The following is a 17179-nucleotide window of genomic DNA, read 5'->3' on the forward strand; positions in this document are numbered from 1 at the left end:
CAAATGCCATATAGTTTTATGTTATGTTCTAAAAATATCAAGTAGGCCTACTGAGAAAGTCACGTGCTGAAATATTTTTCATTTTATTAATTTAAATATATATGTTTAACATTTATAAATATATAAATAACAATGTACAAAAACATATATTTACATATGTGTATACATATATATACATATATACATATAGCCTACACATACTTATATATATATATATATATATATATATATATATATATATATATATATATATATTTAATATGAATAACATGTAAAATATTTCAGCACCTAATTTCCTAGTAGTTCATAGTGTTAGTACATCCAATGACTGTAGAATTACCTGTGAAACGTTTTCACACAGCCAGAAAACGGCATGTTGTTGCAACCAAATCCTATGGGATTCTGTGAGAGTAGGGAGTAGCAAGATGGCGGCCAGTGACTTCAGTTTTTCGGCAAAATCAGCACTCCAGTGTATAATATAGCTCAGTGGTCCTGATATGTTACATGCTGTCTTTTCTAAGGTGGGAGCAAAAAGTTTCCGTACGGTTGCAGTTGCAGTTGCAGAGTTTCCTACAGCACCTAAACGCAGCAGCCGTGCGTGCGCGTCATGCCGACCAAAAGCATTGTGGGTAGAACATGGGGAGAATTGCGTAAGGTTACGGCAGGCTTCAGAACCGCTGGATGCAGCGTGTGACCCGCGGTCCTTGGTCCTGTCGCTGCCCGCCTCCCCGCTCCCATGCAGCGGGTCACCGGCCTGGTTGCACGCCGGCAGGTCCGCGGCCTCGCTGCCGGGGTTCAGAGCGGGAAGAGCGGCTCGATCTGCTGCAGGCACCCGGCTGTCGGGCTCCTGCACCACCGGTGTCAACAGCGGGCGAGGTTGTGCACGGCTCCCGCCCGTCCTGTGGGCGTGAAACCCGGGCAGAGAAGCTCCGGGTGGAGGTTCGTGTTTGCCGGGGAGCAAGGCAGACTGTTCAGCTCCCAGGCTGGAGCCGAGGAGCCGCCGGGGAGCCCCGGATCCCAGCCCCGCATCTCCGTGGTCGGCATCCCAGACCCGCTCACCTGGATCCGGTGTAAAGTCATAACGTTCCTGATCGAGCTCTACTTTCAGGTGGACATCAACTCTGCAGAGTTTCACAGAGGAGTGAAGCAGGTAAACTACACGATATGCAAAAAAAAAAAATAATGATATAACTGTGAAGATCAACTCTTAGTTTTGCATTAAACTGTGGTGGGCTATTAGAAGAAGTCTTCCAAGGTCGACGGAGAGCTGCATGGATGTTTGTGTGTAAAACAATAACACACAGTAAAAGTCTAAAGCTTCTCATCACCAGCAAATTTAAGAGTGATGATTGTTGGACAAACAGGGGCAGTTCTATACATAATGTCATTTAAAAAAGTTTATTGTACTTCTTCAGTTGAAAAAAATGAAACTCATATATCATTTAGACTCTCTAGAATTTAGATTCTACACAGTTGTGTATTAGAAATGTTTAGTTCATTTTTTTCGCAGACTATTTGAATGCTACAAAGGTCCTGACCCCAGCTGCAGTCCATGCTTTTTGAATCTGCCCCAAACCCTTGAACGCCCCTTCCTTCACAATCATCTCAAGTCAGAGGGAAACCTTGCTTGTGCAAAGTTTTCTGCAAAACCTTTTCCTTCCACTCAACTTTCCATCAATGTGCTTGGATAAAAGCATAGGGCTGCACAATTTAAATTGCCATCACAATGAAAATCCATCTTCTTCTTCTTCTTCCTTTGGCTTTTCACTTTCAGCGGTCACCAGAGTCATCGGTCTCTTCCCTGACCAACAGTAGTCCCTCTTTCCACCGGTACCCTGTGGTTCACCAGCACCAATCGCATTCATTTGGGCCTCGACCGATCCGCTTTGGAGAACATGTTTTCAACTCGCATTGTAGATGTGGCAAAGAGTTTTTACACTGTATGCAACCAACGCGTTTATTCGGGTTTGGGACCGGCAGAAATGGGACACTGTGACCCGAGCCTCAATGGGATGCGATGTTAATTCACCAAACGACTGTGTGGAATGCAGCACACTGCAAAAAGTGAACTTAATGTAAGTAACATTTTCTTGAAATTAGTGTATTTGTCCTTGATTTGAGCAGGTAAATAAGATTATTTGCCAATGGAATGAGTATTTGAACCCCTAAAATAAGATATTTAGATATACTGCACTTGAAAATGAGATGATGCAAATCAGTTGTTCCTATTTTAAGTGCAAAAATCTTTTTCCATTGACAGATAATCCTATTTAGCTGCTCAAATCCAGGACAAATACGCTCATTTCAAGAAGATTTTACTTACTTTTAACTCCCTTTTTGCAGTGTTGGATATTATATTTGAAGTATGGGGAATGACGCAGCCGACGGCGTCCACAGAGAGTGTTGTGTCATATTGAGCAAGGGGAAAGGCAGAAAACGTTTTGTATTTTTTTTACAGCTGATATCTTAATCATAATATTTAACAATAATATTGCCATCTGATAATTTTCTAATACTCCGTGAGCAGGCAGCTTCTTTAGCAACAATCTGTTGGAGCTTAAGCCATCGGTAAAAAAATTCTTATGAATTTAATGAAATACGTTTGCATATATTGATGTATGTAGTCCTACAAAATAAAAGTCTTTAATTATATAATGATAAATAACCAAAGTAAAACTAAAAATCCGCCATGATTCTTTTATTCCCCTCATGAATACCAGCCTCTGGGGGAATGTTCTGAATTTAGGGTCTGACTAGAAAGACCACCACACTTGCAGAAATCCAGCCACTCAAATCTGACCGTGTTGGAGGTCAAATAAAGCTGAGATCTTGGATTGCAGTGCTGCAGTCGCCATCGCAACATCAATGCGCGCTATGATGTCGTGATGGCACAGGGTTGCTTTGGAGCTATGCGTTCACATTCTGCCCGCCGATAACATATTTGACCCGACGGATGGACTTATAGACATAGAGTGACATATCTTTTAAGAGCTGAAGCCCATAGAGGGCAATGGGGATGCACTGCAAAAAGAGAACTAAAAATAAGTAACATTTTCTTGAAATTAGTGCATTTATCCTTGATTTGAGTAGGTAAATAAGATTATCTGCCAATGGAGTGAGTATTTTTACCCTTAAAATAAGATAATTAGATACATTGCACTTGAAATAAGATGATGGAGATGAATTGTTCCTATTTTAAGTGCAAAAATCTTATTCCATTGGCAAATAATCTTATTTACCTGCTCAAATCAAGGAAACATGCTCTCATTTCAAGAAAAAAATTCCTATTTTTAGTTCTATTTTTGCAGTGTGTGAGGTCATCTCAATTGAGATTGTCATTGTAATCTCGATTGAGATTAATATGACAACTACAAGTTTTCCTAACAATGTGCATTTGTATAAAAAGTAACATTTATTTATAATAAACCTTGGTACAACACAGGTTAAATTGTTAAACAGTAAAAAGATTCACAGTAACATCCTGACATAAAAGCCCTAATAAAACAAGGTTTTCAATAGGGCTGCACCAATATGGTAATTGCATTTGCAATATAATCACAATTTTAAAAAACACAAACAGAATTGTGGAGGTCAGCAGTTTTAGGCTGTGTAAAAAAAAGAATGGATCAGACGGGTCCTTTAGGTGTCGGTAGTATGTTTAAAGTGGGTTTGCCTCCACATGGAAGGGAAAAGAGTTGCAGTAGTGAGATAATCTAATTGTGTTGTTTTAGAGTTTATGTAATCATACTTTTTTTTTACCAGAAAACTCACCACAGCATTAAGTACCGATCAAACTGTTTAATACACAGGCTTGTTTGTTGGTTGCACTTTATGTTCAACAAGGATTGGTGTCCAATTCAACTAGCTATTCTCTTGAATAATAATATTCTGATTAATTAAAACAATTACATTTCTTGTTTTAAATAGTCCTTGTTTACAAGCATCTTTATCTACAGGCCATTTTTGTTGCTTATGGTTAATGCAGAGAAAAGTCTAAATCCAATCACAATCGCAATTATAGTTGAAGTATATCGCTATTTAGATTTTTGGCAAAATCGTACAGCCCTAATTTTCAAAAGGTTCTCCTCCTCCATCCCAGGCTTTGGTCCATGTTTCCAACAAGATGTCCAGAGGGAGATACCACGAACTGAAAGGAGTCATCACCGATGAGGTAACACAATAACCTTTGACTGCAGATTGGGCTCAGGTTTTAAAAGTTTAGTGCTTAAGCTGTGTCAGATGAACAAGTTACAGAAACATTTCATTTAAAAACAAAATCCCCAATGTCTCCCGTGTTGTTTCCGAAGATGAGGGAATATGTGGAGGAGAAGTGCAAGTCCCTCACTAAGGCTCAGAGGAGGCAGCTTGCGGTCAACATGGAGGACATCATATTTGTGCTGCCGGAGGACATCTCGGTAGTGTTCGATGAGCACGGTGAGTTCTGCTAAGCTGGGTGTGGAGCACTGAGGGAGAAGCTGCTCCTCTCAACTTCAGAGCTCGGGTCTGAGTCAGTGTTGATCCCGAAAAACGTACGACCCTTTAAATCTTCCGCACAATCTCTGCTGCCACCCGAGCCGCGCCGCGCAACGGTCTCCCTCAATCCCCGCTCGCTCTCCTTGCAGGCCGCAAGTTCTGCTTCGTCGTCATGAGGTTTTGGCTCGTCTCGTCACACGAGGGTCCCGACGACCCAGAGGGCACCAAAATCTTCAAGGTGGCCTCTAGTGAAGACGGGAGCCCACAGAGGAAACTGGCAACTGCTGTTTACGAGTGAGTGTTGGACTCAACCAGAGAAAAAATGTGCAACAGCGCTCTCCTTAGGGAAGATTAGAGCTGCACAGCAGATCAAATTGCAGTAACCTTGTGTGGTTACTTGGTCACTATATTTGGTACGATGTTATTTAAGTTCGACGGATGCAAATTCTGCACTTTATAAACAAACTTGTCTGTTGGCTGGATGTTTAAGGCCTGTTTTTATGAAATTTTTATTCAGATTCGGAAGAGATCGGCAAACACAAATAAGGACTCAAACACTGTTTCTGTTAGAATATAAGGCCCACATTTATTATTCCCCACAGAACACAGCAACACAAAACAGCAAGCACTTCGCACACGCAATGTAGCAAGCACTTAAAGCCTGGCAAGCTTTCAAACAGGCGTGATGTTCCATCTCTTACCATATAGGACTGGGAAGTCGGTCAGTCCGGTTAGAGCACAATCCACGCGGCCGGGCGTCCATACAACCCACGGCTGACTTCAACGAATGAGGGCGGTTCCCTCCTTTTTACACCAATAAACAAAGTATCAGATAGGAGCGAGAGCGGCCCGTTCTCTCTCTCTCATCTGAGCTTTTCGTCCCGTTTCCAAAACAAAAACCATTCCCAGCATCTCAGCAGTGTGTGAAGCAAAATAATATGGCAAACTCGGATAATAGCGCAAATATAAGCAAAATAAGGAATACAGAATCAGTCTTTCCCACAACACATTGTCATAGGTTCCCACCACAAGTTAAAACAAGTTATAGCAAAATAACACATGATGTTCTTAGTTTTATGTGAACTCAAAAACAAGTAATATAAGTGAAACAAGTTATATAACTGAGCAGGTTTTCCCATAATGCATTGTTAAAGAGCAAAAATAATTCTTTAAATTATCACGGCCCTTGACGCAAAATTCCTCATGTATATGTTTTGTAGGTGAGATCCTAAAGCTCATGAAGAGTGTTTGGGGGTCTTTATGAGGAAGGAAAAGGTTGAATGTGAGTTGCTTGTAATATCTTCATCGCAATATTTGGCAAAAGAATCACAATTACATGTTTAATGTGGTGCAGCTGTAGGGATGCCCTGCGCCGTCCTCCTTTAACGCACAAACAACAAAACAAACTCTTCTACTCCTCTACGTGCAAAGAAAAGAACCCAGCAGAACGTGCTTCTGCGCAATTTAAAAATGTATTCAGTATTTTTATGAAGCAGAAGCTGTAGACTTTCTTCTGGTAAATACAGTCTTTTTTTCCCCCTCCAAGAAAGAATAAGATTTCAGGGTTTGATCCAAAGGGTCGCAAGTTAAATTCATGGCAAATGCACAACAACAGTGAAACACGTTACTCTGAAGACATATGAGTATGAGTTGCTGTTTCTGTGGAAAAAAACAAAAAAACTTTATTAAAGCCTCCAAGAATACAGCATGAAAGTAAAAAAAACAAAACAAAGTCCAACAATGCTATATCCGTGCCCTAATATACAGTCATTCAGAAACGCAGGATTTGGTAGAGTTTCTGGGAAACTGCTGCTTAAACAAAAGGAGGAAATCGTTTCACACCCGACGCTTTCAGTCAAAGCCTCTTTCTGCTCTTCCCTGTAATCCAGTTAGTTGTTGGACCGCAGTGTGTGGCACTTCTACCTAATACCGCCGATCTGGTTAGGCAGATTTCTGTCCCTGTGGTCTGAGACTCCCCTCTGGGAAAGCCTGTTACCTGCGAGCATTATCCTAAAGGCGAACAGACCGTCTGTTAAGCTGGATAAGAAAGCTTCTTTCACAATCTTATTACGGTGCACTGCAGAGATGTTCACACTCCTTAGAACTTTTTTCACATTTTACTGTATTACAACCAATAACCTCAATGGGCTTGTAGAATGTGATGGATCATCACTAGTGCATAACTTGGTGCATAACTATGAAGTCAAAGAGTCTATAGTTGTTTTTTACAAATTAAACCTTGGAAGTGTGGGGTGTGTTTGCATCCAGATCCCCTGAGACAATCGTTTGTTGAACCATCTTTTGCTGCCATTACAGCTGCAGGTCTTCGGGGGAATGACCGTCTGTTAAGCTGGATCTACCAACATCTAGAGACTGAAACTTTTACACATTGTTCTTTGCTAAATACCTTAATGAGAGTCATGGGTACTTGTTGATGACATTAAAATTATTTCTACGAGCATTAAAAAGCATTAGATTAGGGTTACTCATTCCTGTATAAACCCTGTAACCATACCATCGTAGCTCTGGTTGTATGTTGAGGGTTGATGTCCTGCTGGATGGGGAACCTCTGCCCAGTCTAAAGTCTTTTGCATCTTCCCATCAACCCTGAGCAGCTAACTTTTGTAGAGTACATGAGTAATGGTGGTTTCCTCGACTAATGGCTGGTTCACACGGCAGGATTTTCAAAGCCTAAGAGACACCACAAGTAACGCTAAAAATATCTAAAAGTAAACATGTTTGTTCGTACAGTGGTGTGGTGTTTAGTCAGACCGCAAGCACCACAAACGAACAGATTTCGCTTAAGATCATTCAGATGTCAGACGGGAAATCTTGTGTTCAGGGAAAATAAACATAGACGACCTGGAAGAACAATGGCGATAGTTTGTGTACTGATTTTTAACAGAGAAAAAAACGTAACAAAAAGAAAAGCTGTTAGCTAAAGAAGTGGAGACCACGAGACTGGAGGCTCTAAGCTTGCTGCACTATGATATGGAGGCAAGCCGGTGTTTTTACCACGCTGGGAATCCCTCACCTCTCTTTCTGATTGACTAAACGTCACAATCAACTGGCTCCATGCTCATTTGTCTTTGAGAAACACCACACACGGGGCAAGACATTCCATGTTGAATATACCTGATTTGAGTTTGGAGCGGTCCTTAAGTACCACCGAGCGAAACTGATCGGCCTTAACACACCACACAGGACAAGAATATCTCTTTAGATTTTTTTAGAGACACAGATAATCTGCGCCTCTCGGAAAGGAGAGATCGGGCGAAAGTCGGGCTAAAAATCCTGGCGTGTGAACCGGCCTTAAGCTGTGGATTTCTGCAGCCCCTACAGAATTATTTTATTAACGGTCTCCTTACCCAGCCAGTCAGTTTGGGGGGGGCGGGGGGGGGTTGCCATGTGTGGCAATCTTTCTGGTAATGGAGTCTGTTTACTAATACGCCGGTCTCTTAAGGCATTTGATTGTTCTCTGTTTTTATCAGAGTACCAATGCATCCCATACATTTTATGCTTTTATTTGCAAAATGAATGATAGTCCTGTATCATTTTCCTTCTACTCTTGTTCTGCTTTACTTTGTGCTGATGTATCTCATAAGGTCCTAGTAAAACACATAAGTGTTGTTACTTTTGCAAAGCACTGCATGCGAACCCAAAAACAAAACTTAGTTTAAATGTAAGAACGCATCAGTCCAGCTTTTTCTGAATGATAAAATTCAGGATCAGACAATGATCAATTTCATAATTGCACCATCGGACCTGAGCTGTCGGCCGGTCACCACCTGGTAGTGGGTTGGATCCAGTGGCTGGGTTTACCAGTTCTGTTCGGCAACCTCCATTAATGGGTGGTGAGGGTGAGCTGGGAGGATCTGGCAGAGAAACCTGCCTGAGAGATCTTTAATTCACATCTTCAGAAGAATTTCTCATTTCCCAGGGAGGTTAGGGGCAGGGAGTTGGAATGGACCATGTTCAAGACCTCTGTTGTGAATGCTGTTTCAGGAGCTGTGGCCGGGAGGTTATCACTGCCTGTCGTTGGCAACCATAGGACCCACTGTTGGACACTGTTGAATTAAAGCTGTCAGGCTGAAGAAGGAGGCCCTTAGAGTTTAGCTGTCCTCTGGGACTCCCGAAGCAGCTTCCAGGTACTGGGTGGTTAGGTGGTCACAAGCTTAGAGAGACATTCGGTTTGTTTCAAGGAAGTTCTGAAAAACTGTTCGGCGACTCAGGGGAAACTGGGACCATCCCAAGCTGTGTGCGCTTTGGGAGGGCGACTGCTGGCCTGGACAGAGGAGCATCCTAAAGCAGTGGAGGGAGCACTTTGAGGTCACCATGTCCTCCGGAGGGAGCAGAGCCTGAAGACTTAGGATAGTGCACTTCCATTACTATAGCAGACATTACTGAGGTACTTAAAAAAAAGCTCTCCGGTGCCAGGGCTGGATGAGAGTCGGCCTGCGTTTCTGAAGGTTCTTGACTTTGTGGGGCTGTCATGATTGACACGCCTGTCCAGTGTTGCACGGAGGACTGGGGTGGTGGTCCCAGTTTTGAAAACGGGACCAAAGAGTGTTCCAATTATGGAGAGGTCATACTTCTCAGCCTCCCTGGGTAACCTTACTCTGTGCCAAGGCTCCAACTGATTGTTGAACCTTAGATCGAGCAAGAGCAACGTGGCTTTTGTCCTGGCCTTGGAATGGTGGACTAGATCTTTACCCTCACTGAATTGCTGAGGTGGTCATGGGAGTATCCATCTCCGGTTTGCATGTGTTTTGTAGATGTGAAGAAGGGCTTTGACCTTGTCCCCTGAGGTATTTTGCAAGGGGATGCTGTGAGGGGTCTTGGTGGCTTTTAAGGGCTATCCAATGCTAAAGTGTTTTTGGCATTTTCACCACAAAGTCCAGCCTGTCTTCAGTGGACGTTGTACTTTGCCAGAACTGCCTCAAGGCATAGTCGTTGAGAAGAGGGTTGGGAACCTCAGGATCTGATTTTGCTTTTGGCAAATATTGTGGTTCTGGTTGCTTCTTCAGTCTATGACCTCCAGAGTGCATAAGAGAAGTTCAAGCAGCTTATGGTCTTGTTCATGAGTGAAGGCAGGATGGAACAGGAAATGGACAGATTGGGGCTTCATCTGTAGTAATGCGGGCGCTGCTCCAGTCTGTTATGGGGAAGAGCTGGGCCAAAGGGCAAAGCTCTTGATTTTATCGGTCCGTCTATCTTCCGACCGTCATGTATGGTCATGAGGTAAGGATCATGACTAATAGAACAAGATCCTGGATACTAGCAGCTAAAAGGAGATCTTTTGGAGGGTGGCTCGACTCAGGTTAGCTCTGGTCAGTCTTAGGATACGATCACACTGCAGGTCTTGATGCTCAATTCCGATTTTTCTTTTTGTTGTTGCTGAAATCATATTTATTTATTTTTAGGTGGCTGTTCATACTGCCATTAAATGTGACAGTCATCAAACTTTTGTCTGAACGGTTCAAGACCGTAAAACGACCCGCATGCACAGCTTACAGAAGATGTCACACAGCAGCACACTGTTTGCGGAAGTAATGGTGAATGTCATTATATCTAGAAGTGTTCAATAAAGTTTTGTTTAAAAAAAAAAATTAAAATCAAATAAATAAATAAATGCGGATACCAGCCGGCATCTCTCCTTGTTGGTATTATTAGAAAGCTGTTGCACAATGGGTGCCAACAATATTAAGACCGCATATTAGCAAGACTAAGTAAGGTAAAAAGAAAGCAGCACAGCTATTAACGGTATTTTATGGAGCGCTAACTGCTACTACTGTTTGTGGATATGTAGTGAGAGCTTGTAGTGACATGAAAGACGGATAAAATGCAACATGACCGTTCAGACAGCGGAGGATACGTATCCAAATTAGTCCCACATAGACAAAAGATCAAATTGGACCGTTCACACTGTGAAAAGGACATATATGAGTCACATATGAGCAAAAAGATCAGATTTGGGTCGCATGTCCCTACAGTGTTAACGTAGCTTTTGAGATGGGGTGAGTAGCTCTTTTATCGAGGGAGCTCTAAGTAGAACCAGTGGTTGGATGAAGGGAAGGATCTTCTGTAGCAATACCAAATATAACAAGGAAAAAATTGTTATATAAGTTTTTTTTCTTAAACATACTTGTCTCCATCTTCACAGGTTCCACGGAGAGCTAAAAACGGGAACCTCTCCTGATTGGATGGTAACAACTGTTTGGCACTGGCACTGGAAAGTAGCTGAGTGAATTCACTTTATGACGTCACCAGGATACAACAACAAGGAGGACTGTCTGCTAAATGTGCATTGTTTGGGAGAACACACTCAAAGCGGATTTCTGTCATAGGAGAAGAGACTTGTAGCTCTGACGCACTCAGAACTCGGCAGCAGATTCAGTCATGGCTGAAAAGTATGGTAACCTTTTTGCCAATCATTTAAGGGTTTACATTTAAAGGGGACATATCATGCTTTTCAAATTTAGTTTTTCACATTGAAAACATTCAGTTGGGGTCTATATAAAGTGGAACTGCAACGCTTTGGTCTGAATTCCTAGTTAATCTCCCCCTGCGTTGTTCTTTTTGCCCCTGTTCTGAGGTGCGCCTCAGAGCAACTCGTTTTGGTGCTGTCTCTTTAAAATCACAGCGGAAAATAAAAATGGTGGATTCGCCAAAATTGGTATGCTGGAAGTCCATTACCTTGATTAGCAGCTCGGCAGCAAATACTGTGACGTAACTGTTCAAAAAACTTAATAGAGAACAGAGAAAGCTGAATGGCTTGAAAAATATGACCCAACTAGAATATAAAGATACCTACGCAGCCCCTGGAGAGTCTACATTGAGCTTTTCTACACTCCTACAGACTCCAAGTACACAACAAAATGTGTTTAACGGCTAAAAAAGTGGATTTTGCATGATATGTCCCCTTTTAAAGACATACAAAAATCCTTATGGTTTTTAGAATTTGGGTAAACACAACCTCAAATGAATAAGGATAGACATGTGTCACCATCCCACCATTTCTATCATGGAAAAACCCCAAAACTAAAACTTTGAAGAGTTAACTTGATACCATCATGAGACATAAACATTGACAGAGAGACTGTTGTTGTTGCTCATCTATCTGGGAAAGGTCCTAACAACAAGGAGAGAGTTGAGATTGAACAATTGGTCTGACCTCAAGATGAATGATTGTGATTTTCATACACTGCTTCTGCATTTGGGTTTTATTCATGACAAATATTGATATGATGTGAAATTTTGTTCATTTGCGGTTGCTTTTATCTAATTTTTAAGACCTGTTCAAGGCTATGCCTATGCAAAGGAAAACATTGAAAACAGGTAAACCTACTTTTAGCCTAACTGTAAACAAACCCATATCCTACTTGAACTATTCCCTTGATGCCTTTAACACTCCAGAACATTTAAATGTTAGGACATTAAAATTTTTACCACAAACAGTTTTTCCCCCAGCAGCTTTTCCTACATTCTTTTGTGTCAGTAGTTCTGTTTTCATCACCTAACCAACATAAAGCATGAAACCCATTTGACATTTCAGCAGATTGTAAGTATGCAATTTCCAAACAGCCTGTAAAACCTCAACCTGTAAAAAAAAAAAATGATTTAGTTCAAAACCCATTTTACCAAAGTGAAGAATGTTACTCAGGACCGCTGAGTTTTGTATTATGTTCTATAAATAAACTGCTTGATCTTAAGGGAGTACTACACGCATGAGCCTTGATTTAAACCTGAGCATTATCATACCGGCTTTCATCACAAATCATGTTTACTGCAGTCTAATTCAGTAAAATTGTCTTCTTGTAGTCCCTGATCCCCACATAACCACAACTAGCATAACTGCTGATACTGCTGCAGCCTTAAGGGAGGAGTCCAGCACATCAAAGTCTGCTAACAGGCCTTGATGATTGCAGTCGTTTGTTCTGCTCATGTTGGCTGGAACTACCTGAACCTTAAAGAGGCAATACAATGATTAAAATGCATAGAAAAGGTGGTCATTGTAAACTTACCAAACTCCCATGGTGCCTCCACCCCATGTACTTGCACGGTGCACCCCTGGTGAAAATGTTATAAAAGTATCACATCAAAAATGTATTCACCTTTCAATGCAACTAATGTGAGATTAAGCAGCAGGTGGTCATTTCTGCAGCGTGTGAGAGTGCAATGGCATGTTAGAGCTACAGAGTTCACGTGATGCAGTTTATCAATATGCCCACAAATATCTGTTCCAAGCTGGTTTTATTTTTTTGGGGATCAAAATGGAATAGAAATACCTTTATCTTCCCACAATATGGAAATGTGGGTGTGGCAGTGACAAAAACACTGTAGTTACACTCTGTATTAAGTAATATGAATAAAAAACCCAAAGCAAAAGAGGATGAACATATCAGAAAGGGGAACAAAAGGGGGAAAATGCAATTATTAATTGATAATACAGCATATATTCTGGTTAAAAATGCATAAATTCCATTAAAGCGCTATTCAAGGGGAAGAAAAGGAAAAACAGGAGCTGATTTACACACATTGTTGTGTAAATCAGCTGCTGTGTACAAGAAAACACCTTTGTGTAACTAAAGCATGTGCAAATGTACGTTAGCATCTAAGATACTAAATGATTCTTAATTGGCTCAGAACCGATGCAAAAATTAGCATGTATGGAAACACTTTATGAGTTTGTTATAAGCAGCAGAGATTATAGAGTCAGCTGGGATGAAGGACTTGGAGAAGCACTCCTTGGAGCATCTGGGATGCAGCAGTCTGTCACTAAGAGCTCTGCAGCTCAGCAACAGCTCCATGCATGGACATGGAGACATTGTCCATCGGTGATGTGATTTTCTTACAGTCCTCCTCTCTCCCACCACCTGCTCTGGGTCCAGGGGGCATCCCAGGACAGAGCTGGCCGTCTTGATGAGTTTATCCAGCCACTTCCTCTCAGCTACAGATAAGCTTCTGCTTCAACAGACCACACCATAGAAGATGGCTGATGCCACCGCAGAGATAAATGAGGTCTTCAGGAGTTTCTTTTGCACTCTGAAAGATCTCCTGTGCTGACAGGATCTTAATGCTACTGGCCTCTAGCTGTTGAGGATGTCTGCAGCATGCTGGGCTGGGATGAGGAAAGGGACGGATGGTCAAACCTTAAAAAGTACTCATTCAGCTTTTTTAACACTTGCATCCACACTCTGGATATGTTAGGACAGGTGTCTGCAACCTGCGAGTCTGGAGCCACAAGCAGCTCTCTGGGCCTTTCCTAGTGGCTCTTATAACTTTGGTTAAAATGATAAAGAACCAAGTAATGTTTTTAAATATTGATATTCAATGAATAATGACATTGAATTTCCACTGTACTCTATAAGTACCAGTAATATACCTTTAGATCTATTTACCTTGTCAATAAGTTGGAAATTGTGTGCTATTTTTTTTTTTACGTAATTTAATTTATATAGTCAAATATAAAATCCCATAAAAGAAAATATAACTCGACTTTTTGCAACCCCTTTTTCTTTAATTTAAACCCCACAAATAGATGTGAAATCATGGTTCTTCAAAAATGAGACCACATTTTCTATAGGTATTTATAAAAAAACTACAAGTCACATTTGTGGCTCTAAATTAATTTTATTTAGCTGGACTGAGGGTAAATTGGCTCCTTCGACAGCGAAGGTTGCTAACCCCAGTGTTAGATGTGGGAGCATACTTTTTCTGATGTCGTAATTTCTTCCAACACCTTTAAAACAAAAGGTTTAAATGAAAAAGGATTGGAGTATTAACCTTATTTAAGAAAAGCGCCGAGCTCCAGGTAAATTTTGACATATAGAGTTAATTTGTCTCCACACCTTTGCAGTATTTTCTGTCTGACTTCTCAAACAACCAGTTGGGATTAACAGATGGTCTAATGGGTGTTTTGGTATATTGTCATACCCAATAAACCCAGTAAACTGTCTTTATTATGCTGGCGGTGTTGGTTGCCCACTTGAGGGCGCTGGAGATCTGCAGACGTGGGTATTTAAAAATACGCATCATCTCCTCAGCTTCCTCTCTGATGAAGAGGAGGCTCTAGTCTTCCCGTACTCTGAGCATGTCATTTTTTTTTTCTTCAAAAAGATGCACCAGTTTTTTTCCTTAAGTCAACAATTTCTTTACCTTGCTGTTTGTAATCTTCATCTTCATTTATCTGGGTGCACCTCAGTAGTTGAAACTACCATACGAATTTTACTTATGTAGCGCTTTAAACACCTACAAAGACCAAAGTGCTATACACAATCATAAGATGCAAAATGGTAAATAAAAGTAGTAATAAAATGAAAGTAAAAAACACGGTCAACATCTCAGATTGTGTTAAAAGCTAAGGAAGCGATGGGTTTTAAGAAGAGATTTAAAATCAGAAGGTGAAGAGGCCTGTCTAATGCCCAATGGAAGGTCATTCAGCAGCTTGGGGAAATACTGAAAACTGGAACCCGTATGAGGTTATTACACACTAAGTGGTGTGTGTCCTCCCCTCATGAAGCAAGAACTTGTATGGAGCTCAGTTTGCAGTTGATGCTAATTTTTGTTGTTTTGTTTTAAGAAGTTAGTTTTTTTTTTTGGCAACTAGTGGCCCTAATTCACTAGCAGCTGGACAGGATGTTGGGTGGGGTTAGAGTTTGGACAGAGTAAATGTCCCAGTCCCAGGGTTTTCTGGGACAGCTGTGTCGAGGACTATAGTCTCATCTGTGAAGCGCCTGCTTTACCACGGAGCCACATGACACCCTGAAGGTATTTTTTACTTAATATTTACCCTTTTCCCAAATAATGAGACCAGTTGTCACGCTGTCGCCCAGCTTCTAGTTGGTCTAGCCCCGTTCCAGCGTTTTGGAGCGCTACCAACTTTTGCTGGATGTTCTTTCAAAGCTTTTTTATCATTTTCCATTGTGGAGATTGGAGTAGAGGAAATCGAAATTGTGATCTGATCTTTGATCGTTGAATGATCAATTGATTGAGTGAGCTGTCACAAAACAAATTCTGATGTGTTGGTAGGAGAAAAAAACAATTACATTCAATAAATGTACGTGCAAATTGATTTGAATGTCTATGTAAGGTTTGTCTTTTTGTCCCCTAAACTGCTATGAAAAATGAAAACCTAATTTCTTTCTAAGTGAGCAAACTTATAAAATCAGCAGCACATGTTCAAACACATTTCCCCTTAAAGGTACATCAGTGTCCTTCCATGTGAAAATATTTGCCACAAAATTTCATCTGTTGGCGTAAACGACAAACGGTGCCAAAATTCTCCACCTTTCTGTTAGAAACACGTCACCTGTTTAAAAACGTCACATAACGCTCATTTATAAATGCTGTCTCGTTGCATTCTTCAAACTGGCTCCTGCATTATTAATGATAACAAAAACCTATGAGCAACAGAAGGGACGCTGCCATTAGCGGCTCGTTTATTCATGCGTAATGACAGACGTGGAGGATTAGTCTAATTTTTCTGTAAAGGAATAAGGGCTGTCTGTAAGTTTGCGTGGGTTTTTTTTTTTTTTTTTTTTGGTTCCAGCTGAACGTCTTGTGGAGTCATAATGAGATTAAGTGAGAGTGGCTGGCCTAGCTCGTGTTAGAACGTGCACAGATATGTAGAAAACACTTTAAACAATTTAGCACGCCTGTAAATCACTCTAAAGCACACAAAAGCCAATGTTTTCCTCATAGTTTCAAACTGTTTAATGTTGTTTCATTTGGATTAGTCACTGTTGAGTGCCAGCCGGTGTCATTAATTTAATTAATCCAATCCTTCTAATTGGATTAAGCCGTCTCACTCAGTTTAATGTTGGTTAATGTAATTTAATATAATGTGAATATGTTTTCGAATGCAACCTAAAGCTGAAAGGACTGGGTGTTTTTTTTTTTTGTTTTTTTTTAGCTGCAGGAGAGCTGAAACTGAACAATCAAATATCCAATGTTTCACGACCAAAGCTTTTACTCCATGCAGCCCTGAGAAGGTGTTCAGGAAGCCCAGGTTGCTTTAACAGCGGCCTTCGGGTCTTCTGCATCGTTGGGTCCGTGTCTCTCATCTTCCTTTGGACATGGCTGCATAGATTCTCCGTGGGTTTGGGTTGGGCCATTTTTCAGGCCAGTTAAGCATCGTCATACAATGGCCTTTGAACTTGACACCATGTACCAACACCAGCAGCTTGGGAATGGACCCTACTTATCACTGATCATGGAAATTTCTCACTGGACCTACAGCAACTTGGGTTCTGTGCCTTAACACTCACCCTCCAGACTCTGGGAAGAAACTGTCCACTTCTTTTTCTCCAGGTAAGACGTTTCTGATGTTTTGAGCTCAAGGGTGGCTTAAAACAAGGAATGTGAGTTGTAGCCCCTGTTCTGGATACGTTTGTGTGGAGGCTCTTTAAGAACCAGAGTCCAGCAGCAGCCCATTTTTCCACTGTTCTTCTGGGATAGTCCTTTATGAAAAGCCAGCTTCTTTCACAAGGACGTCTTGTGACTCGCCCTACTTGTAGAGTTTGTCAATGACAGCTGGAAAACTGTGAAGTCAGCAGTCTTCTCCATGATTGTAAAGCCCACAACTGAATATTTTTATTTCAGTAACCTGTCCCCCCCCCCCTTTTTTTGTCTTTTGTTCTAATTTTCAGATAAATTGAATTTTGGGTTTTTATTATCTGTAAGCCATTATGATCATAATTAACAG

General features: G+C 41.2%; 1 protein-coding gene across 1 annotated transcript; it reads left to right on the top strand.

Moving 5' to 3' along the window:
- The first annotated feature begins 603 nt into the window (after positions 1 to 603).
- si:dkey-82o10.4 (uncharacterized protein LOC797793 homolog) lies at positions 604 to 12189 on the top strand. The gene is made up of 5 exons (XM_012877709.3): positions 604 to 1150; positions 4100 to 4171; positions 4308 to 4434; positions 4623 to 4767; positions 10637 to 12189. The coding sequence occupies exons 1-5, from the start codon at positions 737 to 739 to the stop codon at positions 10719 to 10721; spliced, it is 843 nt and encodes a 280-aa protein (XP_012733163.2). The 5' UTR covers positions 604 to 736; the 3' UTR covers positions 10722 to 12189.
- The last annotated feature ends 4990 nt before the right edge of the window (positions 12190 to 17179 follow it).

Source organism: Fundulus heteroclitus, chromosome 3 (assembly GCF_011125445.2).
Source record: "Fundulus heteroclitus isolate FHET01 chromosome 3, MU-UCD_Fhet_4.1, whole genome shotgun sequence".
Lineage (NCBI taxonomy): Eukaryota > Metazoa > Chordata > Actinopteri > Cyprinodontiformes > Fundulidae > Fundulus > Fundulus heteroclitus.

Bases quoted from the DNA above. Each gene is read 5' to 3' on its own strand.
- si:dkey-82o10.4 (XM_012877709.3), top strand. From the start codon at position 737: ATGCAGCGGGTCACCGGCCTGGTTGCACGCCGGCAGGTCCGCGGCCTC. The intron at 1,151-4,099 runs GTAAACTACACG...CCTCCATCCCAG, and splicing joins TTCACAGAGGAGTGAAGCAG to GCTTTGGTCCATGTTTCCAA. The intron at 4,768-10,636 runs GTGAGTGTTGGA...CCATCTTCACAG, and splicing joins CTGGCAACTGCTGTTTACGA to GTTCCACGGAGAGCTAAAAA.